Source organism: Eublepharis macularius, chromosome 12 (genome assembly GCF_028583425.1).
Source record: "Eublepharis macularius isolate TG4126 chromosome 12, MPM_Emac_v1.0, whole genome shotgun sequence".
NCBI classification, from domain to species: domain Eukaryota; kingdom Metazoa; phylum Chordata; class Lepidosauria; order Squamata; family Eublepharidae; genus Eublepharis; species Eublepharis macularius.
In genome coordinates this window covers 11,110,802-11,134,908 of record NC_072801.1, presented here as the reverse complement: position 1 = coordinate 11,134,908, position 24,107 = coordinate 11,110,802, and the positions used below count along the sequence as shown (strand labels likewise).

At 48.5% G+C, this 24,107-nt stretch overlaps 1 protein-coding gene across 2 annotated transcripts in view; it reads right to left on the bottom strand.

Annotated features, from left to right (window-relative positions):
- Positions 1-365: 365 nt before the first annotated feature.
- Positions 366-24,107, bottom strand: part of LOC129340672 (myosin-16) — a 50,108-nt gene continuing 26,366 nt past the window's right edge. For both annotated transcript variants that reach the window (XM_054995597.1, XM_054995598.1), the window contains exons 22-44: positions 23,134-23,307; positions 22,549-22,776; positions 21,828-21,932; positions 21,090-21,176; positions 18,786-18,931; positions 18,100-18,190; positions 17,772-17,828; positions 16,893-16,979; positions 16,040-16,285; positions 15,578-15,695; positions 14,080-14,207; positions 13,355-13,551; positions 12,121-12,253; positions 11,268-11,484; positions 9,423-9,559; positions 8,179-8,282; positions 7,012-7,204; positions 6,477-6,680; positions 6,079-6,204; positions 4,760-4,930; positions 2,994-3,194; positions 1,930-2,157; positions 366-801 (exon numbers count right to left, since the gene is read on the bottom strand). In XM_054995597.1, coding sequence (XP_054851572.1) covers positions 1,954-2,157; positions 2,994-3,194; positions 4,760-4,930; positions 6,079-6,204; positions 6,477-6,680; positions 7,012-7,204; positions 8,179-8,282; positions 9,423-9,559; positions 11,268-11,484; positions 12,121-12,253; positions 13,355-13,551; positions 14,080-14,207; positions 15,578-15,695; positions 16,040-16,285; positions 16,893-16,979; positions 17,772-17,828; positions 18,100-18,190; positions 18,786-18,931; positions 21,090-21,176; positions 21,828-21,932; positions 22,549-22,776; positions 23,134-23,307 — 3,354 coding nt within the window. In that variant the 3' untranslated portion in view covers positions 366-801; positions 1,930-1,953. The remainder of the gene's footprint in view (positions 802-1,929; positions 2,158-2,993; positions 3,195-4,759; positions 4,931-6,078; positions 6,205-6,476; positions 6,681-7,011; positions 7,205-8,178; positions 8,283-9,422; positions 9,560-11,267; positions 11,485-12,120; positions 12,254-13,354; positions 13,552-14,079; positions 14,208-15,577; positions 15,696-16,039; positions 16,286-16,892; positions 16,980-17,771; positions 17,829-18,099; positions 18,191-18,785; positions 18,932-21,089; positions 21,177-21,827; positions 21,933-22,548; positions 22,777-23,133; positions 23,308-24,107) is intronic.

The following is a 24,107-nucleotide window of genomic DNA, read 5'->3' as shown; positions in this document are numbered from 1 at the left end:
TGCCAAAGACACTTCTGGTGATGTCAAGGGGCGTGGCATATGCTAATGAGTTATGCTAATGAGTCCCTCCAGCTCTTTTTCTACTAAATGACCCCTGATCTTGACTATTAACCTATAACTTCTGCTTATTCTTTCAAAAGTTTGGAAGCAGTGAGGTTATAATTACCAAGCCTCCCACCCTGCTATCCCCCCAGCCCTTTTGACCATCTTTTGCCCCTAAGCTGTAGTAAATGGGACTTTTGACATGCCTGCCCTAGAACAGACAGCAGGAGAAGGTGATGAAAAATGTTATGGGAAACACAATGTCTGCATTCTTTTTTTCTTCAGGGCTCCCTGCAACAAAAGAATAAACTTCTCCAAGTTCCTTTTAGGTGTGATAAAAGCTTTATTAAGACTATGGGTTACAGCTATTTGTAGGAGAGAGTTATGTACAAGAGACAGCTCAAGTCAATCCTTTCGTAGCATTTTCCGTCCTTGACATGAAAATGCAAACTGACTGCGTTTAAAAAAAAAAACAGGCCAACTTCCAACAGAGAAAACGCGTCTCTATAACCATCAGCAGTAAACAAAATACACTCTGAGGGACGGTGGGAGGTTTTGAGCGCTTGTATATTGCAGATTCTTTGAACCGCACCCTCGTTTCTCTTCCCTGCCCACCCCAGAGGCCAAGATGCTTTCCACTTCCACCTTCCATCTGTCTCCTATGCAGGTGTCTCGTCGATGGGCTTGGGCTGCTCCAGTCATCACTAAGGTAGCAATCTTGCAAAGAGGCTGCTGCCAGGAGAGGCTTTGCCTATCGCCCTGTAAATGGAGAGCAAATGGTTTAAGTCAGGGCTTTCTTTCAGTGGGAACGTGGTGGAACGGAGTTCCGGCACCTCTTAAAAATGGTCACATGGCCGGTGGCCCCGCCCCCTGATCTCTGGACAGAGGGGAGTTTAGGTTGCCCTCCGCGCCATGCGGCGCGGAGGGCAACCTAAAGTCCCCTCTGTCCAGAGATCAGGGGGCGGGGCCACCGGCCATGTGACCATTTTCGCAGAGGGCGATTTAAACTTTAAAAAAACTCTCCCGTTGTTCCAGCTGACCCAAAGTGATGTCATTGTGCAGTCCTGAGTTCCACCACTGAGTTCCACCACCTCTTTTCCCAGAAAAAAAGCCCTGGTTTAACTGGAGAGGTGGTGGGGCAAATGGCGATGTAAGCGGTGAAACTGGACAAACTGGAAAAGCAGAGAGGACACAGAGCCTGTGTAGGATGCTGAAAGGGGTACCAATTCAAGGAGGGATCAATGCAGAGCGAGAGCGAAAATGGTGGGGGTAGCTAAGACTGTGATTGTAAAAGGAATGCCACAAAATTAAAATCCCTGGACGTTAGGTGGCAATCAGCAACAGTGAGAAGGTATATTTGTAAAAAAAAAGAAGGTATATTTGTGGTGGTTTCACTAAGTCCTCTGTTCAAGAAGACAGAGGTGGGGTAGGAAGATGGGGGAAAGGTTGAATATACAGAAGAAAACAAAAGAAGGAGAAACCTAAAAGAGTCTAACACTCGAGAAAGAACAAAAAGTGGAAGGTTTCTGGGCTAAAATTCAGGGTGGTTTCCTGCCATCAAATGTAGCGCAGTTACCATCACTTGAATCTGTCACCGTGATGGTTATTCCAGAAGAAGCTGTTGCTGCCAGTTCCCTCCACCCCCCCTGCATTATGGTCCCGTTTTCTAGGAGCAAATTTGTTGGCTTTTGGGCAGAACAGAAATGCAATCTTTGGGGTGGGTAAATGACATTGCCCTACATCTCAGCGTTGTTGTAAGGATTGCTGAGATAACAGATGGGAAGCACATGGAATGCTCTTTTTTTTTAAAATAAAGGGCACCATATTAGTTATTGGTAGCAGTGAGTCTCTCTCCCCAAAAAGCAAGGAAAGCAACATCACACCTACCAGCAGCGTATCCTGAGGCAGGCTCTATTCCTCAGCTGCCGACTTGGAAGAGGAGGATTTGGAGACTTGGATGATCTCCACCGAAGTGAAAGCTTTGCCGGCTGACACCCGGTGCCTGGTGCGCATTTTGTTCAGCGCCGACTCAGCCATCCCAGCCCTCTCCTCGGCGTCATCCAGTTCGTGAACAGTTTTGCGGTACCTCGCCATGCTCTGGTTAGCCTGCTCCTCCTGCAGAGAGTGAACAGAGGAAGAGCGTCACTTGACTGAAAAAGGCTCAATGGTGGGCTATGGGTAGAGGGGAAGACTCAAGCTACAAGTGACGCCTGACACAGGTTGGACACTTGTCAGCTCCCCTCAAGTTTTGATGGGAAATGTAGGCGTCCTGGTTTTACAGCTTGGCTCTCCATTACAGCTGCAAGACCAGGATGCCTACATTTCCCATCAAAACTTGAGGGAAACTTGTCAGGTGTCACTTGTGGCTTGGCTCTGAGGGCGCAGAGGGGAAGGCAGCAGGCAAAGGGAGGAAGACAGATAACTCCAGGCGTCTGCGGAAGAAAGCAGGATCCTCCTTAATTTAAGGCAAAACCGTACATCTCCAATATAAATTTAAACCATTGGAATGGATAGAAAGATGAACGGTCTCATGCTACGGCAACAGGTCAAATATCACAGCGCTGGAAGCAATGGGCTCTTCATGGATTCTTGAAGGCCTTGAGCAGGAGCAGTTCTCAGGTTTGGACATCACAGAGTTTCAGGAGTTCGGCTGTAGTTATTGACTGGATGGATTACCGATCATTTTCTCAATCAGTGTATTGGGTGGCTGCTGGTACCTAACATGGAGAGGCAGCCTTAGTGTGAGGCAGCTGCCTCGGGTGTGGACCCAGGTCAGAGACTGATCTAATCCAAGGGCACAATGGACTGAGATGTCCTCCATAATCCCCAGTAGAATGAACGGGAAGTACACAGAAGCCTGGCGGTCCATGCTGGTCTTTCACCCAGAGCGGCCAGCTCACCCAGGTATGATTGTTTGGAGGAGACGCTAAAGGAAAGGCAAAAACACTCACGGCCTCCTCGATTTGCCTCTTGTAAGTCTTCAGTTTGTTCTGCAGCTTCTCCACCAGCTCCTGCATGCGTTGGTTGGTCTTGTGGTCCTCCTCCGTCTGGAAGACCAGCTCCTTCAGGCGCCGTTCGTTTTTGTGCAGGACCTTCACCGTCTCCACGTGGCGTTTCTGTTCGGAGTCCAGCTCTGACTCCAATTCCTTAATCTGAAAGCAAAAATGGAGGTTGAGAGGGCCAGGCACTGGGAAGTAAGACAGACAGGAGGTGAGCGGAGAAGGAGTTAATTATTGATGGTCGATGTGACAGAAAGAAAGGAGGGTTTAAAAATGGGAATATTTCCTAAAGAGTTTAAGAAAGTGTTCAACCCTCTCGTCATCATGCAAGATATGAAGATAAGGATACCCAAGTATGAAAAGCTGTGCTGCCTTTTTTCCCCGCACAAAGAGAACTCATTTCCAGGTACATTGGCTGTTTTCACACATCTTACTGATCACGCAAAATCGCGCAAAACTCCCGGAATGACGGCATCTTCCTGGTGCAATTTCCTGTCATGACTCCGGTTTGTGGTGCAAATTGAGCCACAAACTGGAGTCATGACGGGAAATCTCGCCAGGAAGACGCCGTCATTCTGGGAGTTTTGCGTGATTTTGCACAACCGGTAAGACGTGAAAACAGCCATTACGTTTAAGGCCCTAAACAGGTTGGGGCTGGGGTGCTTGTAACAGTTCCTCCCACACTTTCCAAACCCACTAGTTAAGATCCTCTTCCCAAGTCCTGCACTCTCTGCCCCTACCTGCAGAGGTGAGGTGGGTGATAAACAGAGACAGGGCATTTTTAGTGGTAGCCCCATACCTTTGGAATGGCCTCCCCCTTGAGATTTGCCTGGTGCTTTATTGGCCTTTGGATACCAGGCCAAAACATTTCTGTTTACTCAGGCTTTTGACTGAGAGTTTCTAGCTTTTACAGGTATTTTTATGGTCTGTTTCTAGCCTAGGGGCTGTTTAATGGACTGCTGAATGCTTTTTTAATGCTCCTAGTTTGTTTTTGTGGCTTGTTTTATTACTAAGAATTCTTGGTTCTATACTTTCTACTGCCCTTTCCCAGGCAAGCCCAATCACATCAGATCTCAGAAGCTAAGCAGGGTTGGCCTTGATTAGTAATTGGAAGGGAGACCTCCGAAGAAGAGCAGGGCTGTACAGGCAGGTAATGGCAAACCACCTCTGATAGTCTCTTGCCATAAAACCCCCACCAGGGGTCACTGTAAGTCAGCTATGATTTGACAGCACTTTCCACGACTACACTTCCTACTTGATAATATGGGATTTCTTTCTGCTAATACCTGGTTTGATGAATGAGTTAAATGGGACTAAGGCACGGACTTGGGATGGATCCAACCAGCATTTCTTTTGATTAAAAAGGGAGGCTCTCCACAGACAAACACCATGTGAGTTAGGAGCCATAATGAGATGGGAAACCAGTCAAGATGGGGTAGAGAAGCTGGCTAGATACAGCCCATTATCAGGAGCTCGCACCCAATGTGGACAAATATTCTGGGCAAATACCCTGGGCAGATGAGTGAGCAAAGAGGCAGGTCGCAGGGCACAGCTCACAGGTGGTTTGGCAGCAGAGAGGGAGAACTGCCCATCTGACAGACAAACCCTGTCCTGAGACCAGGTTCCCTCGTCACAAATCTCCAACCCACCTCCAGTCAAAGAGATGGAAGTGCCCAACCTATCTACTGGAGAAAAGAATAAGGGAAAGATGTTCTCACTTTGGTTTCCAGCTTCATGATGGTGCGTTTCCCTCCTTTCAGGGCCAGTTGCTCAGCTTCCTCTATCTTCACTTGCAAGTCCTTAATGGTGACCTCGTAGTTCTTCTTAATCTTCTCCAGGTGCATGGAGTGATCCTGTTCTTGACGCAGTTCTTCTGCCATACGTGATGCCTAAAATTGGGGGAAGGGGGGGGGGAAACAAGACCATCAAGATTATTCACAAGAAGCAGGGCTTTTTTTCTGGGAAAAGAGGTGGTGGAACTCAGTGCCCTCGGAGAAAATGATCATATGGCTGGTGGCCCCGCCCCCTGATCTCCAGACAGAGGGGAGTTGAGATTGCCCTCCGCGCCAGGCATTCTAAACTCCCCTCTGTCTGGAGATCAGGGGGTGGGGCCACCAGCCATGTGACCATTTTCAAGAGGTTCCGGAACTCCGTTCCACCACGTTCCCGCTGAAAAAAAGCCCTGACAAGAAGTGTCAAGACTTTGTTTCAAAGCATGCGGACTTGTAGCCTACAGGAAAAGTGCAGAAATGGGGTACAGGGCACAGCACTCATCTTCCCAAGAATCTAAGCATTCATTTTACAAACGAGTTTCTAGCCTCTAGGGCTCTAACAGTAGACTTGAAAATCTACAGAGAATAACTGGTAAAATCTCAAGAGCCAGAATGGTAGTAAAGCAAGATTGCTGATGATCAGGGGAGAGTCTTTACTGACTTCTATAGCTCCTTTGCTAAATTATACAAAATGAATTCTGAACATTTGTTAACATGATGCAAAATAAGAGAGGGTCCATAACCCATGTGAGCCACAGGATTTGTGGATGGCATTGCAGGCTCTGGGTTACGTCAGCACCGTTTCGTTTTGTTTTACCTGGAGTATTCGCAACCCTGATGGTAATGTGTGGAATTTGAGGAGGAGATTCCTCAACCTTTAATTTCACAGTATTGGGGGGTACAAAAGGTTCTGACCTGTTTGTATCCCTTTGGGGAGAAAGGATTTCCTGTAACATCAGCAATTTATTATTATAAGGGGCAGCTCGTTTGGAAGATTATCACTTGGAACACATAAAGATGTCTTCTCCCAAGTCAGACCATTCATCTGTCAAGGTTAGTATTGTCTACTCAGACTGGCAGCGCCTTTCCATGGTCACAGGTCAGAGGTCCTTTTAATGGGAGATGCTGGGGATTGAACCTGGGAGTTACTGCATGCCTAGTAGATGTTCTACCACTGAGCCATGCCCCCGCCCCACATACACTTCTGCCTGGAAAGGGTCTCCAGCACATCCTGATGCCCAGGCTGAACCCAGGACAGAACTCACATCAGCCATGGCTTTCTTTGCTTTCTCGTCGGCTGCTCGGAACTCGCTGATGATCTCCTCGTGTTCATTGGTGATGCGCTGAAGGTCGGACTCCAGTTTGCGCTTGATCACCAGCAGGCTTTGGTTCTGCAAAACGGGCAAAATGTTAAAGGGAAAATTGCAGAGGGAGGAGGAACTTCTACAGAATGGGATTTAACTTCAGAGTAAACATACAGCAGAGACGTTCCTGCGGGGAATGGACACAGTGGGGGGATTTATGGGTCACATAAACCATAATTTGTCAGCTAAGGTCCCAATACTGATGCAGCCGAGGTTTATTTAGCTTTGGTGCTGCGTTCAACATGCTACACCCATCTCATCGATCCACCTCCCCGGGGAGGATGACCACCCATTATCACCTGAACGCTGAGTTCGTTTTGCCTCTCGGTAACATCGATCAGTTCCTGCTCAATGAGTTTGCGCGAGCGCTCGCTACCCTCCAAACCGGTGCGAACTTCCTCCAGTTCAGTCTGGAGAAGGCTGAGACGGCGCTCCTGGAGGTTGTACTGCTCGCGGAGCTCTTCATGCTGACGGGCATCCTCGTCCATCTGCGTCTGAAGGTCCTGCAGATATGAAGGGTGACAGTGGCGTACGGTGGGGCCTGGACCAGTGGAGATTGAGGCATCGGATACTTGTCAGGCCACCGACTGGCTCCATCCCCTCAACTGTCTCTGGCAGTGAGGCATGATCAGTGCCCCCCTCATTGTGCCACCACAAGCACAATGGCCCCCAAACCAGCCTTGCCTGGCCTCGCCATCTTCCAAAGTCCGCCCTGACTGTTGGAGAACAACCACCGGGTCCCATCTGCCTGCCTCACCCCGGACAGCACGAGTGTCTTTCAGGTGCCAATTTCTCTTTGGTGGCCTCCCACCCTTTCCCTCCGATTCACCCCACCTTGATCTGCTGCTGCATTTTCTTCAGCGTCTTGACCAGCTCACTGTTGTTCTTGTTGGCATGGTCCAGCTGGATCTCCATTTCGTTCAGGTCCGTCTCCATCTTCTTTTTCAGGCGGAGGGCCTCAGCCCGTCCTTTCGCCTCCATCTCCAGGCTGGACTGCAGGGACTCGATGGCGCGCTGGTGGTTCTTCCTGCAGAGGATAGCAAAAGCCGTTGAGTTGCAAGGGTTGGGTCATAAGGTGTGGAACCTCAGAGCAGCGGATATGAGGCTGGGAGTGTTAGAAAAGGAGCACTGACTGCTGTCCCTTTCCTCAGGTTTCAGAGGGGGACAAACCAAAGAGTTAGAAAGATAGAGAGGTCAGAGCATCTCTTTACTGTTTACTGCTCTGACTATCCTTTGAGGTGTAGATTACTATTCTCAGGACTTCCTCCTCATGACCTCCTTCTCTTCCTGGCTTTGTCACAACCGCATCACAACCACTATCTCCTTCTCCCCTCTCTCCATCTTGCATCCATGGATGCAGGACTTGCCCTGCCATCCATGTCCATCCTTAGATAGGTAGATAGGATCTATCTCTCTGCCTTTCCTATCTGAGTATGGAGTTCCTACAATGAAGAACTCTTATTTCCTTTCACTGCAAACGATAGACTCTGCTAACGGCCCAACTATGAATAATAGAATCATAGAGTTGGAAGGGGCCATACAGACCATCTAGTCCAACCCCCTGCCCAGTGCAGGATCAGCTGACAAATATTCATCCAGCCTCTTCTTGAAAACTGCCAGTGAAGGGGAGCTCACCACCTCCCTAGGCAGCTGATTCCACTTTTGAACTATGTAATACTTTAATTAGGTTTCTGGGGCCAACATAGGATTTATTTATCAGGGAGGCCAAGTGAGGGTGCAGTTTGCTGCAGAGGAGCAGCAGGCGGGGGGAGGAGGTGTGCTTAATTAACCCTTATGTCCATATGCTTTCCTTCTTCAACCCCATCAACCCAGCTGTTTTCTAGATCTGTTTTTTCCCTAAAACTACCTGATTTGCATCCAGAGTAGCCCTGAAGTTTCCCTTTAAAACGCACACACAAAAGCTTTCCCTGGTATAACTTGGCTTCTTTTGCTGGAAGGGGGTCTCCCCAAGCCCGAAGCTCCACCTCCCGCCTTCCCTACCGGGTGGCTTCAAACTCTTCTTCCTTCTCGTGGATCCTCCTGTCGATGTCCGCTTTGACTTGGGCCAGCTCCAGCTGGATGCGGATGAGTTTGCTCTCTTCCACCTGTCGGCAAATGGGCAAGCAGAGGTTTGGATGGGGCGGGCTTTTGAAGGAGGGGATCATGCATCCTGTTTACGTGGTGCTTGCAGTGTGCCAAGGTGAGAGAGCCACGTAAAACGGAGGGCTTGGAACCTCCTGCATGCCCAAGAGGAGAGGCAATGAATCACAGAATCACAGGGTTGGACGGGACCTCCAGGGGTGCCTCCAGGGTCATCTAGTCCAACCCCCAACCAAGACTATGGTGCACGGAGAGAGGGGGGCTTAAAGGAGGAAGGCATGTCCCCTCTCCTCACAGTCCTTATCCAAATCGGGCCCCATGCACAGATGGGAATTATGTTCCAGGCGGGGAACTCCCAGAGCAGTCTGGTGGACAGAATCCCATGTAGCAGGCTTGCTTACTTCGGGTTTGGCAACTCCTGGGGATTTGGGGGGTGGGATATAGAGAGAGTGGGTTTTGGAGAGGGGCAGGGCTTCAGCAGGGTATAATGCCACACAGTCCACTCTCCAAAGCACCCATTTTCTCCAGAGGAACTGATCTCTGTAATCTGGAGCTCAGTTGTAATTCTGGGAGATCTCCAGGCCCCACCTGGAGGTTGGCAACCCTACCAGACAGACATGTGGGGGATTATCAGTATTCTGCAATGTGTGAGTTGGCCCTCAGACAGCAAGTGGGGGCTCATGTGATAGAATCAGTTTTTTATTTTCATTTTGTTCTATTTATGAACAGGTACATCTATACAGCTCATAGGCTCTGAGACAAAATGATATAAAATGCAAAAATAGTTAAATGCACGGCTTAAGGTAAAATACAGAACCACCACCCTCCCCCGCCCAAGCTTTATAGTCTCCAAAATTTGCAATAACCAACAGATTATCAACCGAGCTAAAATCAGAAGCCATTCTCAAATGAAACAGAAGGCTAGAGCTCCAGAATAAAAAGCAACCCAAGTTTAAATAAAGAACCCAGTAACACTTTTAAGACTAACCAACTTTATGGTTCTTGAAAGCTTATGCTTATAGTTCTCGAACGCTTATGGCTGGTAAGCAGTGTGAAAACGGCCTCTCTGTCAGACAGGTGGCCACATCCTTAGCAGATTCAGAAGTACTAAATAAATCAGTTCTGATCAAACAGAAAAAGCTTACCTCCAGGGAAGACTCGGCCTCCTCCAGTGCCACCTGCAGCTCATCCTTCTCAACCTCCAGTTTCCTTTTCATCTTCTGCAGCTCGTGCACACTTCTCCCTCCCTCGCCCAGTTGGTCAATCAGATCTTTAATCTCCTCTGAAGAAAGGAACACACAAAGATATTGAATTGGACAGTTAAATACCAGATTGGGGAACATTTGCCTCAGCGCTCCAGCCAACCTTCCAAAAAGTGACTGTGGAAGAAGGTTTTAGCCACTGCTTATCAATCAACCCCGGGCTTTTGTTTCCCAAAGACCTTTTGCAAATGAACCCTGAGTGTGGTGTGCACGCTGGGATGCGGAAGGGAAAGGAATGTGCTTCTCGGCTTCCCTAGTCCCTTTTGCATCACGCTTTCTTCTCCCGGATGTCGACCAGAAAATATCCCACGCTCCATTCCATACAAATGAGCCATGTGCTAGCCGCACAAAATCCGTCGCAAAAGACGAAGACGGCAGCTAACAGACTGAGCACAGCTATATCTTCCAGACCCAGCCCAACTGAATTCATTACAGCTTTTCCCATGGATGCCCTCAGGAAGCTTATGTGACTTGCTCCAAAATTTAACCTGTATCTGGAGAATATGAAGGCCCAAAATGCACTGATGGTTTTAGGCAGGGCTTTTTTTATGGAAGAAGAGGTGGTGGAACTCAGTGGGTTGCCCTCGGTGAAAATGGTCCCATGGCTGGTGGCCCCGCCCCCTGATCTCCAGACAGAGGGGAGTTTAGAGTGCCCTCCGCGCCGCTGAGCGGCGCAAAGGGCAATCTAAACTCCCCTCTGTCTGGAGATCAGGGGGCAGGGCCACCAGCCATGTGACCATTTTCAAGAGGTTCTAGAACTCCATTCCCCCGCGTTCCAGCTGAAAAAAAGCCCTGGTTTTAGAGAAAGAAAAGTCGCCATGTGATAACTTCTGGTAAGGCAGGGTTTCCGTCTGTAGGGAATGTTGATTTGACTGCCTAGATTTAGGAAGGGATTCAAGCTTGTGCGTTCCCACTGACATGTGGCCTGAAGGAGGAGTTTCAAGGAAGCCTCTTCTCACCAATAGGCTGGAGCAGGTCAGGTGGTTCTCCCAGACTGCTACAAAAGGCCAGTCTTGCTCAGTGGTCTAAGCAACCAGGAGATCATGCTCTCATTGCTGGCTATTGACTGCCTTGTTGAGGTCCCCCCTTGCTCTGCTCTGTCCTCAGTGGATTTGAGATAGGTCTGAGAAATAGTGATTTATCATTGAAAACCCTCGGCTGATTTCTCTGGCAAACTTGCCTGGTAAACACTGTGGACTTTGAGTAGGCTTAATGGGCCTAAGAATCAGTGACAACCTGAGGAAATAGGAAAACAAAGAGCAGAAAACTTCTGTGAAGTTCTCAGCAAGGTCTCTGTGCTTCAGTAGTACTTCGGGATGGGTGAACTCCACAGGAACACAGAAAAAGTACAGAACCTAAAGTGCAGTCCTATGTAGATTTATACCCATTGATTTCAATAGACTTAAAAGGGTGCAACTCTGCATAGGACTGCCCTGTTGGTATTGGATGCAAAATTGAGCATTCTGAGCAGCTGATATTTCATTAAAATAAACAGGTTTCTAGACCTCATGGCTGCGAATCTATGAACAAAAATGCATGGATGCTGTTCCCGAAACTACTAGCAGGCAGGAGGTGGAGCTGCAGTGCTGGTATAACTCCTTTCCCTTTAGTAAGTCCAATAATGTTAATGTGCAAAATCTTCAATTATTTCAGCACAGAATTATTTCAGTAGAGAACTTTGTTCAAGAACAGAGTATCTGCAACCTCCTCCCTCCTGGATATACTTGCCCTGGAGGGTTTTGTTCTCTTTCTTGACAGATTCCAGGTGCTCCAGGGCTTCCTCGTAAGCCGTCTTGAGCTTGAAGTTCTCCGTCATGTACATGCGGCACTCCTTCTGGGAGTTATCGAGCTCCACTTGCACTTCTTCACATTTTTGCTGCCACTCGGCGAGCATCTTGTCGAAGGCCCTCTGCTTCTTGTCGAGGGCTGCGCAGGCAGCATTGGCCTGGAGAAAGGGACCCAAGCAGTAGTGCATTGCACAGCACCCCATCTGCTGCTTACAGATCACTTCTGCCCGGCATGCTGCCAGTTCTTTGCAGCTCACTTGGCTGTCATAGAAAAGGCCAGCATGGTTTCCCGCGGCTCTTCCACAAATGGAGGGTTAAAATACAATCCCTTGTCGCCTTGCGGAAAAATCTCCCTTTCCCTCAAGATTCCGCATGGACAGCTGATCTTCTGAAAGGGGGGAAATTTATTTTATTCTGATGAAGTATGTTTCCTAAGCAGTTATTCTAACTAGCATTTGTACTAAGGGTCCGAAGCCTCATGGGAGCAACTTTGTTAAGACTTAACAAATTATGTTAATCCCTTGGCTTTGCCTCTTGTGAAATATCTTGTAAATTCTCTGGGCCAGAGACCTCCCTCTCCATCTTTTTTGTTTATGCCATACACAGGAACCCTGACAATGCTGTTGAAACAATCATTATTAATTAGTTTGTAACGGCAACAACTTCAGATTAGGAGGGTGTTCAAATCACTAGATTTGGGGCAGGCCGGGGAAGTTTGAGCTCTCTCTCTGGTCAGCCAATAAAATACTCCATAACTGGTTGAGTTATGCCACAGCGGATCCCCCCCCCCTCACCTTCTCAAGATCTAAAGTGAGGTCTTCCACTTCCATCTGAAGCCGCTGTTTAGTTTTCTCCATGCTGGCAGCCCGGGCTTGTGCCGCTTCAGCCGTCTCCTCTGCCTCCTGGAGACGAGCAGCCAACTTTCTCCTGTAAGGAGGAGGCAGGACAATACTGTTAGCCTTGCAGAGGAGGGTAGTTATGGGGTTGGGACTGCAGACGTTACCAGGGAAGATCACTTTGGACTCAAACCTTGCACAAGGGATTAATTTTCCAGTGCATGGGGCCCAGGGCTTTTTTTCTGGGAAAAGAGGTGGTGGAACTCAGTGGTGGAACTCAGGACTGCACAATGACATCACTTTGGCTCAGCTGGATCAAGGGGGGAGTTTTTTAAAGCTTAAATTGCCCCTGGTGAAAATGGTCACATGGCCGGTGGCCCCACCCCCTGATCTCCAGACAGAAGGGAGTTTAGATTGCTCTCTGCGCTGGCAGGGCAATCTTAACTCCCCTCTGTCTGGAGATCAGGGGGCGGGGCCACCAGCCATGTGACCATTTTCAAGAGGTGCCGGAACTCCATTCCACTGCGTTCTAGCTGGAAAAAAAAGCCCTGATGGGGCCTAAATCGGATCAAGACCATGGCACCCAGGGAGAGGGTTTTTCCTTCTATGCTGGTTTCCCAGCCAGAAACTGCCCTGAGGAGCTGCTAATTCCTCCACTGAGGAAACTTGTGTGTGGAAATTACCTCACAGCATTTCCTCAACAACAGCTCCTGGGGCTTTGTCAGGAAAATGGCACGAGTGGGGGAGGTTTAAGCCCCCATGTACATATCAGAATAGTCCCTACATGCCTGAACATTAAATTTCATACATGTTCTGAGACTCCTGTGTTCAGAATATCTGGTTTGATAGGACCTGGAGGCAGACCTGGCAGCAACGTAGAACGTAGTTAGGCCCTCAGACACAGATGTACGTAGGAGGAGATCTCCAGTTTCAACTTTCAGGGCTTACTCAAAGCCAAAAACTACCATTGGGTAGGGCCCCACTGAAACTTTTGGCCACCAAATGTTCACCAGGCAGGCTGCCGAACGCAGACCTCCTCCTGTGGGGATGCATGGTAGCACCCTTGGGACAGACATTGTGGTAACAAGCCACTTCCCTTCGGGGGACCCTGGCCTGCATCCAATCAACGCAGAGCTCCTGGGTGGATTGGGAGCCCCCTCCACAGAAGTGTCCCTCCTAGAATCCTGCTCACTTGGTCTCTTCCAGCTCCTCCGTCCTCTGAATGGCGTCCGTTTCATATTTGGTCCTCCACGTTGTGACTTCAGTGTTGAGCTTGGAGACCAGGCGCTGCAGTTCGGCTTTGCCCTCCTGCTCCTCTTCCAGCTGTTCTTTCATCAGGTCCAAGTCATGCTTGGTGTTAGCTAGGCTCACAACCGCTGTGCTTCGGGCCTAGAGACACCAATGGGGTTCCCTGTTTATTTACAAACCTCAGTACCACCCTTCGGCCCAACGCAACCCTCTCCAGACTGTAATACTGGTCCCAGTAATAAAAAGCATAAAAACGCAACTCCAGAAACAACTGGAAACAGATACACGCAGGGCTTTTTTTCAGCAGGAACGCAGTGGGACGGAGTTCCGGAACCTCTTGAAAATGGTCACATGGCTGGTGGCCCCGCCCCCTGATCTCCAGGCAGAGGGGAGTTGAGATTGCCCTCCGCGCCGCCAAGCAGCGCGGAGGGCAATCTCAACTCCCCTCTGTCTGGAGATCAGGGGGCGGGGCCACCAGCCACGTGACCATTTTCTCCGAGGGCAACCCACTGAGTTCCACCACCTCTTTTCTCAGAAAAAAAGCCCTGGATACATGCTAACCATGAATAGAAGCAATATTTGGAGGGAGGGGCCACCCGGTATGAAAACAACAGAGAAAGTTTTGTTATCAGTTCGCTCGTACCCCTAAATGCTGCCATTCCTCCATACCTTTGACTCTTCGTCCAGCTGCCTCTTGAAGTCATCCACCTGAGAAGTGAGGGTTGTCTTGACCCGGATAATCTGGTTCAGTCTAGTCTGACTTTCCTCATGCTCTCGGCTCAACTCGCTGTTCTCAGCTGTGGGACATTAGAGGGGAACATTAATGGAGGGAGGGCCTTGACCTGGATAGCCCAGGTGAGCCTGATCTCGTCAGATCTCAGAAGCTAAGCAGGGCTAGCCTTTGTTAGCAATTGGATGGGAGACCTCCAACGAAGACCAAGGTTGCAGAGGCAGGCAATGGCAAACCATCTCTTGTTAGTCTCTTGCCGTGAAAACCCCACCAGGGCTCGCCATAATTCAACTGTGACTTGAGGGCACTCTCCACCACCATTGGGAGGTGGAAGAATTTAAGGAAAGGAGGACTACTGTGGGGATGTGATTTCTTGCTTCCTTCTTAAGGGAAACAGAAGTTTTGAGCCTTTACCTTCTGGGCACTGAAAGACTTGACGATGATGAGAAAAGGGGTGGGAAGGGATCAAAAAGGGACCCACCTTATCAAGCAAGGAAACCACAGGCCGCTGATTTTCAAAGGGGCACGAGAACCCTTAAACATGTGAAGCTCTCTTATACCGAGTCAGACCATTCGTCTATCAAGTTCAGTCTTGTTTACACTCACTGCTAGTTGCTCTCAAATGGAAACCTTTCCCATCACCTCCCACCTGTTCTTTTTAAGTGGATTGTACCCAGGAGCCTTTGTGTGTGCCACCGCTGAGCTAAGCGACCTCTACAACGCTCTACCATGTTTGAATATATGATGCTGCCTTATACTGAATCAGGTCTCTGGTCCATCAAGGTCAGTTCTGTCTTTTCTAACTGGTAGTAGTTCCCCACCCGAGTTCTTTCACAGTACCTGGTCCTTCTGCATGGAGATGCTGAAAACTGAACCTAGGGCCTTCTGCATCTAAAGCAGATGCTCTGCCACAGAGCCACAGCCTCTCCCCTGTGGTTGCTTGGAAGTGGTACTAGGGTTCCCTCCGGGAGAATATCAGTAATGGCGAACAAGCTTGCCTTAAACTGCCAGTCTTTCCCTACATTCCACAGGGGAGACTGGGGCCATTCCCACACAGCTTACCTGAACCCGGAACGCTGCACAGCATGCCGAAAAAAAAGCGGAAGATCGCGTTTTCTCTCATGAGTTGCGCAACATCGCGCAAAACTCACGAGAGAAAACGCGATCTTCCGCAGTTTTTTCGGCATGCTGCGCAGTGTTCCGGGTTCGGGTAAGCCATGTGGGAACGGCCCAGGCATGTCAGTGATGGTGAGGCTCAACAGGCCCAGCGGATGCTTCTTAAGAACCATAACTCAGAATCCTCTGCAATGCACAAGGATTCAGTGGCAAATGTGCAGGGTTTCCCAGGAAGTCAAGTCCTTGTGGAAAAGGTTCCATGATGGGAAAACACCTGAAAGCTATATGCCTTTGGCACCAAGAAAGAGATGGGCATCCTACCTTGGAGCCGGGTCCGAATTGCATTGATTTCAGCTTGGTTCTTCTCCATCTCAGCCAGCCTGGAATTGGCTTCAGACAGGTTGTCTTCCAGTTTGCGGACATGAGCCTCGGCATTCATCTGGAAGGAAAACACAGCAGAGAGGTTCTCATACACAGGCCCGTTTTATCTGTTGCTTTCCCAAGAACTGTAGTGTGGATAGGATTGCCAAAGCAAGGAACAAGGAGCAAGCCTCTAGGAACAGAGACTGAGGGCCAAGCTAGAAGTGACGAATGACACTTGAATGGGAAGTGAACAGACTCACGTGTATCCCTCCCTGTTCACTTGCACTTGCCATTCAAGTGTCATTCGTCACTTCTAGCTTGGCCCCGACTCTTCTGGAAGCTGACAGCCTCACCAACCCCCAAGAGTCATTTTTGTCCTGCTGACTTAGAAGACTTTATTTGGCTTTCCTTTATTTATACCTTGGATTTCTGGACTGTCTCCATGCTGGCGCTGAGGTCTTCAATCTCCGCCTTCATGACCTGCTTGTCTTTCTCCAGCTTGGACTTCACCCTCTGCAGATTCTCCAGGTGCTCGGTCATTTCAGCCATGGCGTCCGTGTGCTTCTTCCGCAGGGTAGAAGCCGTGGCCTCGCTCTGCAAGGCAGCCTCTTCCAACTCGCGGCGCAGCTTCAGCAGTTCTGCTTCCCGTTTGCGGTTTTGCTCAATCTGGGGATGGGAAGAGTGGACCGTAAACAAAGCCCAACAACCTGTAACTACATTTATTCATATGGAGTCTTCGCTTTAGTTTTCTTTCCTAAACAAAATCCATATAATGTCATTTATTAGGACCAACCCAAAAAAGGTATGCAAACTTCCAAGTTCTCCAGGGATCACAATCAGGCTGGATCTAGCCTGTTGATGTGCTCTGAAGAACTGGGGAGCTGTTTTGGGTGAACCAGGGTGGGCCTAATGAAAGGTACGACACAGCTTTTGATTTGGGTTTTTTTGCTTTGGCTCAGCGCAGCCACCTGCAAACTCTTTTTCCTTTGAGAATAGTTTTTCAGCGCATCAGAGTTGATGCAAAAGAGGCGTTGAATCTCATGGTCTAAAACATATCCCACATCTGCCTCTGAATTAGGTGTTCACACAGCAGGAATTGAAGCCGCTCTCAAACCAGTTTTTCAGCTCTCTTAAAAAATAATTCTCCATCTCCAGCCCTACTGTTTTTCTGCTTGGTGTGGAGTACCTAATAATGCAAGTTCCAGTCCTCCTCTCTCCCACCTGCAAAGGAGAGTTCTGTGTTCAGTCTCTCTCTTCCTTTGATAGTGCTCACCTGAGAAGTGGTCGCCCCTCCAGCCTCTTCTAAGCGGTCACTGAGTTCTTCCAGTTCCCGGGAGAGATCGCTGCGCTGTTTCTCAATCTGTAGAAAGCCAGGAGAGCAAAATCTTAGCATTGCTTCATCCTAGTTTAAATTCTCCAACAGCATCTTCTTAAACAGCACCAGAAACACAGACACTGAGAAAGACACGTTGGGTCACAAAGTGGAAGAGGCATTGTGCGATAACCTGGGGACTGAACAATGCAAAACTGCAGGGAATTTGGGTGTGAGTGTTCCCATACCATCCTGATGCTGGAAGTGACTGATGGGAGAATCTGCCCATCTGGGACACTGAGCACATGGTTCTGAAGAATGGGTCTTCTAGACAGGTGGTCCGACCCCATAGCTCGGTTCACTCACATGGGTCACAGAGCCATACTTGCTGGGTCAAGAGCTCCTCCAAAGCCTTCATTTTGTTGCTTTTTGAAAGGACTTGCTGCCAGTGCCCAAGCACAAATAGTGAAGGCACCGTGCCTCCAGTCTGTTTTTGCACACATGCTAAGAGGAGCAGACGGATCGCAATGTGAGGTCGCTCACTGGTGAGGAGAGTTCCTTTTTCATATGGGCATTGTCCAGATTCTCTGGCGCCTCCTCACATGCCACTGAAAGGTGGTTCCTGAGACTGGAAAGTTTGAAGATTCAAGACCAGGAACCTCCTTACAGCAGTGGTAGTCATCTGTCGATTTCGAGCAGTTGTAAAATTACCCATCCTTATAGATAGTTGCCAAGAACTGGCCCACATGCAGCCTTAAAAAAATCAAAGGATCCATCCCCAGCTACAACGTACAGTTCTGCAAATCTGGGGGAATCCTGTTGACTGGAGAACCAGTTTACCTTTGCTCGTATAGAACGTTCAGCTTCGAGTTCCTCCTCCAGTTCTTCAATCCGGGCCTGTCAGAAACACACAAGACGGTGAGATCTGAAGCAATGTTTGACAATATTGAGGTCTGGGATAGCTGGCACCTAGCTAACCAGTAAGGGGACAGACCCAGCCTCACAACGGCAAGCAGTAATGAGGGAAAGCCAGATCCCACAAGAAGGAGGCTGACCTTACGTTGCCAACACAACATATTGTGTGTGGCAGAGGGAGAACAGTCCGTTCAAGCAAGCACAATCAAAGAACGCCGTTTAGATTGTCCTCAACCCCTCTTTTCCTACCAACCTGATGCTCCTTCAGTTTCCTTTGCAGCGTGGAGTTCAGTGACTGTTCATCCTCCACTTTGGAGTTGACAGAATTGATTTCCATGTCTCTCCTTCAAGAAAAACATGCAACAGGTTTGCCACACAGACGGTAAGCTACAACAATTCTGAGTGTTACCACAAGGAAATCTAAACAAAACCACAAGTCAAAATAAAACCTGTACTGGACCAAAGGCATCTTTTTCAGGAAATGTTGAATTGTTTTTTTCAGAATTCATCGTACAAATGCATACATTCAAATATTGTAATGATACTCAAAGTTATATGCGGGGTACGGTATCATCATGCCCTGACCTGGATAGTCCAGGTGAGTCTGATCTTGTCAGATCTCAGAAGCTAAGCAGGGTTGGCCTTGGTTAGTAATTGGATGGGAGACCTCCAACAAAGACCAGCATTGCAGAGACAGGTGGTGGCAAACCACCTCTGATAGTCTCTTGTCATAAAAACCCCACCAGAGGTTGCCATAAATCAGCTATGACTGGAGGGCACCACCACTATCACTGTATCAACACAACCCCCATGGAATCGACCCTTGGCACTAGCAACGTTCAACCAGTTTTACTGCTGGCCAGTTCACGGCTGTGCTTTCTTTTTTGCATTTCTAACTGTCTTTCCTTCACTCTACTGTGTGTCTTGGCACACACTCACTTTTTCACCACTTCCTCCAGGTCCAGCTTTGCCCTTTCCATTTCGTTGAGATTCTCAATGGTCATTTTCAGGTCACCCTCTGCCTTCCGACGAGCTTTCTCCACCTCAGCACGGATCTTCTTCTCTTGCTCCCAGTTGTCCTCCAGCTGTTCAGAAGGACCAAGAGAAACAAAAAAAACCATCAGTCTCCCACTCCATCCCAAAAAAATACAACAAAGAGGGTAACAAAACAGGCATTTGGGGGAGACATGGCATGGTATATACAACAGAAGAGGCGGTCTTGGCCCATGCTGTAACCAATGAGAATCAAAAGGATGTTCTAATTGAGCTTGCATGTGAATATCTATGTGAGTACATGTGAGTGCGCATGCGCGTGCTGCCTTCAGTTATGGGTTTGGTCTCTAATTATTGTGAATGGCTTAGTTGGAGCCAGAATGGGGTGTGGCGGGGGGGGCAGTTGGAGGAAGAGGAGAATGTGGGCACTGGTGTCAGAGGGGGAGGACTGTGATTCTGTCAGACTCCAGAATGCAGTGATGGAAATAAAAATGCAGGGAAAAGCCAAAATACCACCCATTTAATACCTTTATTAGGAGCAATCCAATGACACATACTAGTGTATAGGAATTTTAGTTCCCCAGAATTTTCCATCAGGTGCAGAGGTTACAAAATAAAAAAGAGAGGAAAAGCAGATCCTTTCACATCATTGTGACCCTCTCAGGACAGGATATGGTGTAACTTCTGACACTAAGCTATTATCACTGTAAGTCTACTTTTTTAATTCTAGTACTTTTTTTTCTTTCCTCATTCATTTAATTGTGTTTTGCTAACATGCAGTTATGTCCCTATGTTATACTTCCGTTCAACCCTTCTATAGAGCGGGGTCCATTTTTGTTTCCCATCATGTTTGTTTTTTTCTTTTATTAATTCTGTCAGTGTGTCCATTTCTGCCGTCTCTAAGATTTTCTCTTTCAATTCTTCTTTTGTTAGTATATCTGTATTTTTCCAATATCTGGCATATACTATTCTTGCTGCTATTATATGGATTATCAAATATCTATTTTCCCTATTTATCTCCTCCGGCATTATATTTAGTAGGAGCATGGAATTTGTAGAGACGAAATGAAATGCATGGTATATATCATGTAACCAAAAAATGTAAGATTTTTGATTAACTCTGCTATCAGAATAAGCTGGAACTAAAAACTAAAAGAAAAAAAAAGAAAATCCAGGTTTCAGTTTGCTGCTGGCCAAACGCCATAAAAAGCAAGAGGCAATAAAACACTTAAACACCAGTGCAAAAATTCTCCCCTCCTTGGTGTAGTCTAACATTGTCCATAATTTAACCCTTTACCTTCTATCAAGTCATTGCTGCCACCCAGGGCTTTTTTTCTGGGAAAAGAGGTGGTGGAACTCAGGACTGCATGATGACGTCACTTTGGGTCAGCTGGAACAAGGGGGGAGTTTTTTAAAGTTTAAATTGCCCTTGATGAAAATGGTCACATGGCTGGGGGCCCCGCCCCCTGATCTCCAGGCAGAGGGGGGGTGGGTTTAGATTGCCCTCCGCGCTGCAGCGCGGAGGGCAATCTAAACCCACCCCCCCTCTGCCTGGAGATCAGGGGGCGGGGCCCCCAGCCATGTGACCATTTTCAAGAGGTGCCGGAACTCCATTCCACCACGTTCCAGCTGAAAAAAAGCCCTGCTGCCACCTATTACAGGAGGTGGTGGTAAAATGCTGTGCTTAGAGACAATGTTGTAATGAAAGGAGGGGCATACCTGCTTTCCTGGGTGAGCCCAGTCCTCATTGATGAGGCTGTCACATATATCTTTGTGTAGACAGCACATTTCACACACACATCCTCACAGCACAAACCACCCATCATAATAAAATAAAATAAAAATAATAATGACACATGTTTTTACTAGCACCGGTTGCCAGCCGTATATCCAACTGAGCACTGAAAAATCTCCCAAACGTTAGTTGCAGTTAAGACTCACACAAAACATGATGATTTTTAATGAGTCCTGCTGGGATTTATTCTCGTTCCACTCCAACAAGTGGCAGCTGATGGGAACTAAGTTCTAAGATGCCACATGGGCCAGTACCACGACTTGGGGATTAGCCTTACCCTGTGCCGTTTCCCCGACCTGAAATGGACCCAGGGTCATTATTTTTCCCCATAGGGGGGTCTGCACATCAGGAGAACCCTGACCTGGTGCATTAAAAATCATCACATCTTTGAGACCCACAGCCCATGCCCACCAGCCCACGTGTGCCAGACCTGTTTCCGACCAGCTGATACTGACCTCGTGTATCTGGGTGCTAAGTTTGCTGTTGTTTTTGGTGAGGTGATTCACTTTGTCTTCCTCGGCTTGAAGGTCATCCAGAGTTTTCTAAAGAGTCAGTCATGCATAAGAAAAGAAACTTGTCACAGCCAAAGGAAACTGAAGAAGCTCTTCCCACCTTATCAGAGTGGGGGGAAATATATACTAGCTAACCTGCAGCAAGACTTCCTCTCCGAGAGGTTCCCTTGGGTTAAACAAGCTTCTAAATTATAGAACTTCCTACTTTAAAATTTGGTTTAATAGAGAGTGTTTTAATATTAATCAATGCTACTATAGAATGTTGAGCAGGGTTTTTTTGTCTGAACAAGGAAAGGAGGATCACATGAAGTAGCTCTATGTCAAGACAAACCAGTGGCCCGCCTAGTCTGGTACAGCCTTCTCTGACTGGCAGAGACTCTCCCAGAATTTCAGAGAAAGGCACAGAAAGGTCTTTCCCAACATCTGCAACCTGAGATCTTTTGATTGGAGCATCTGCATCTGTTCAGCCTGTGAGTTACAGATATTTCCTAAGGTCTGGTGGTACAATGACAACACAGAGGTGTCCTGCTAAAGGAAGATGCCTTTGGAAGTGGGGCTACTGCTCCGTTATCCAAAGTGTTCTCTAATGAAGAAATCACAATGGCAGAGATGTGGCCTATCCCACCTTCTTAAGCCTTGCGTTGCAAGGACCAACTAAAAACTGGACCTCTTCTTTCTTACCTGGTGAAGCTCCTCTAGAGCCCGTTTCTCCTTCTGGAGTTTGGCAAGGCTATCGTCCCGGGCCGAGAGGTCGCTAGTCAGGGTCCGCACTCTGTGATCCAGAGCCTGAAAAGAGGAAGAGGGATTCGTGCAGTCTAAGCCATGCCATCCTGGACAAGTTCAATCGAGTCATTTTCTTAGGATGCGGAACATTTCAGCATGAGGCTTCATTCTGTGGGCTCGTGCACATGAAATGATGCCCTCTTCATCACTACAAGAATGCTGAATCAGATGTGTGAGGAGGGGAGTTCTAAGCCTAAATTCTGGATGTGATCAGGGCTTTTTCTCTGGGAAAAGAGGTGGTGGAACTCAGTAGGTTGTCCTTGGAGAAAATGGTCACATGGCTGGTGGCCCCGCCCCCTGATCTCCAGACAGAGGGGGGTTTAGATTGCCCTCCGCGCCATTGGCGCGGAGGGCAATCTAAACTCCCCTCTGTCTGGAGATCAGGGGGCGGGGCCACCAGCCATGTGACCATTTTCAAGAGGTTCCGGAACACCGTTCCACCGTGTTCCCGCTGAAAAAAAGCCCTGGTTGTGATCATGGAGCATGAGGAGAAACAGCTTCAGCTCCCCCTCACACACACACACATCATTTTTGTGTCCCACAACAGCATGGAGGAGCTGTGATCAGCTTTGGTGTGAAACGTGCATGTACCTGTGGCTGTACTGAAATCAGAGTGTACCTGTTTCTCCTTCTCCGTCTTGGCCAAGGTGGTTTCCAGCCCCTCCAGGTCCCGCTTGAGGTCACTCAGCTCCCCCTCCAGCTTGCGCTTGTTGGAGCTCAGAGATGCAGCAGAGCTCTCTTCCTCCTCCAAGCGTTCCTTCATGTCTGAAATCTGGCCCTCCAGGTCAATCTTGGACTTCATCAGCTGAGTCAGACGCTCCTCAGCATCAGCAAGGTTCTCTTGATCCTGAAGAAGGAGGACAGCAAAGATGCAAATATGGGCTCCCCTCCTGAAAGCTGAGCCTCTGAGCAAGAGAACATCCCAGCATCGCCTTGAAATACGCTGTGATCTCTTCCCCACCATTATCCACTGCTGTGGGTTGCATCCCCAGGAAAGGAGCCCCACATCCTCTATCTTGGTTACCTCTGGAAACAACATTCACATCTGATTACCATTCATAGGGATCTATGCGTGGTGAACATATGTTGTGGGACTGTGGTCCACCATAGTTTCATGGCATACCCAGAACTGAAATTCATGCATGCGTGAAAAAGAGTCAAGCGAAAAAAGGGACAGAGCTCTAGAATGTACTCAGTAACTTACAGCCTGCAACTGGATGGTCAAGTCATTCTTCTCTTGGCTGAGGGTGGCATTTTTCTCCTCCAGTTCTTTGACACGATCCATCAGCTCCTGGGTCTTCGACATTGCATTCCTCAACTCTTCCTCCTTCTCCTTCATCTCCTCCTCTTGACGGGCCACATTTAACAGAGGCTTCACCTACAGGTGGAGAAACCGGACTCCAGGTGATCAGGAGGGATATTTCTAGGTTTCATCATCGTTAAAAATGCTGCTAAGCAAGACCTGCTCTCTCCCCTGCTCAATTATTTTTCACCCACAGAGGCAGGCAAGGAGTTTGCAGGAAGAGCTTGTGAAAGAGAGAGCCATCCGAGGCCAGAAAGCCCTGAGCCCCAAACATATCTGAGAAACTATCTACACCTCCATGTTCTGTCTCTAGAATCTACTGAGGATGAGGGCTTTTTTTCAGCAGGAACGCGGTGGAACCTCTTGGAAATGGTCACATGGCCGGTGGCCCCGCCCCCTGATCTCCAGACAGAGGGGAGTTGAGATTGCCCTCCGCGCCGCGGAGGGCAATCTCAACTCCCCTCTGTCTGGAGATCAGGGGGCGGGGCCACCGGCCATGTGACCATTTTCTCAGAGGGCAACCCACTGAGTTCCATCACCTCTTTTCCCAGAAAAAAAGCCCTGCTGAGGACTATCCTCAGATTACCATCTATGCACAGTAAGGAATTCTCAGTAGTTGGGCCACCTCTAGGAACAGAGGCCCAAGAGCTAAAAAAAAAAATCTGTGAAGATGCTGGTGTGCCGGCAGACTGTGTCCCAATGAAGCTGCCAGAACCTCGTGGGTTCATTTTGGACATGGTTGACAGCTGCACAGTGCCAGGAGACAACGGCCTGCATAAGCCATTGTTGCCTTCTCCCACACCAGCTTCTCCCACACCACGTTGTTGCCTTCTCCCACACCACCTGTTGCCTTCTCCCACACCACCAGCTCAAAC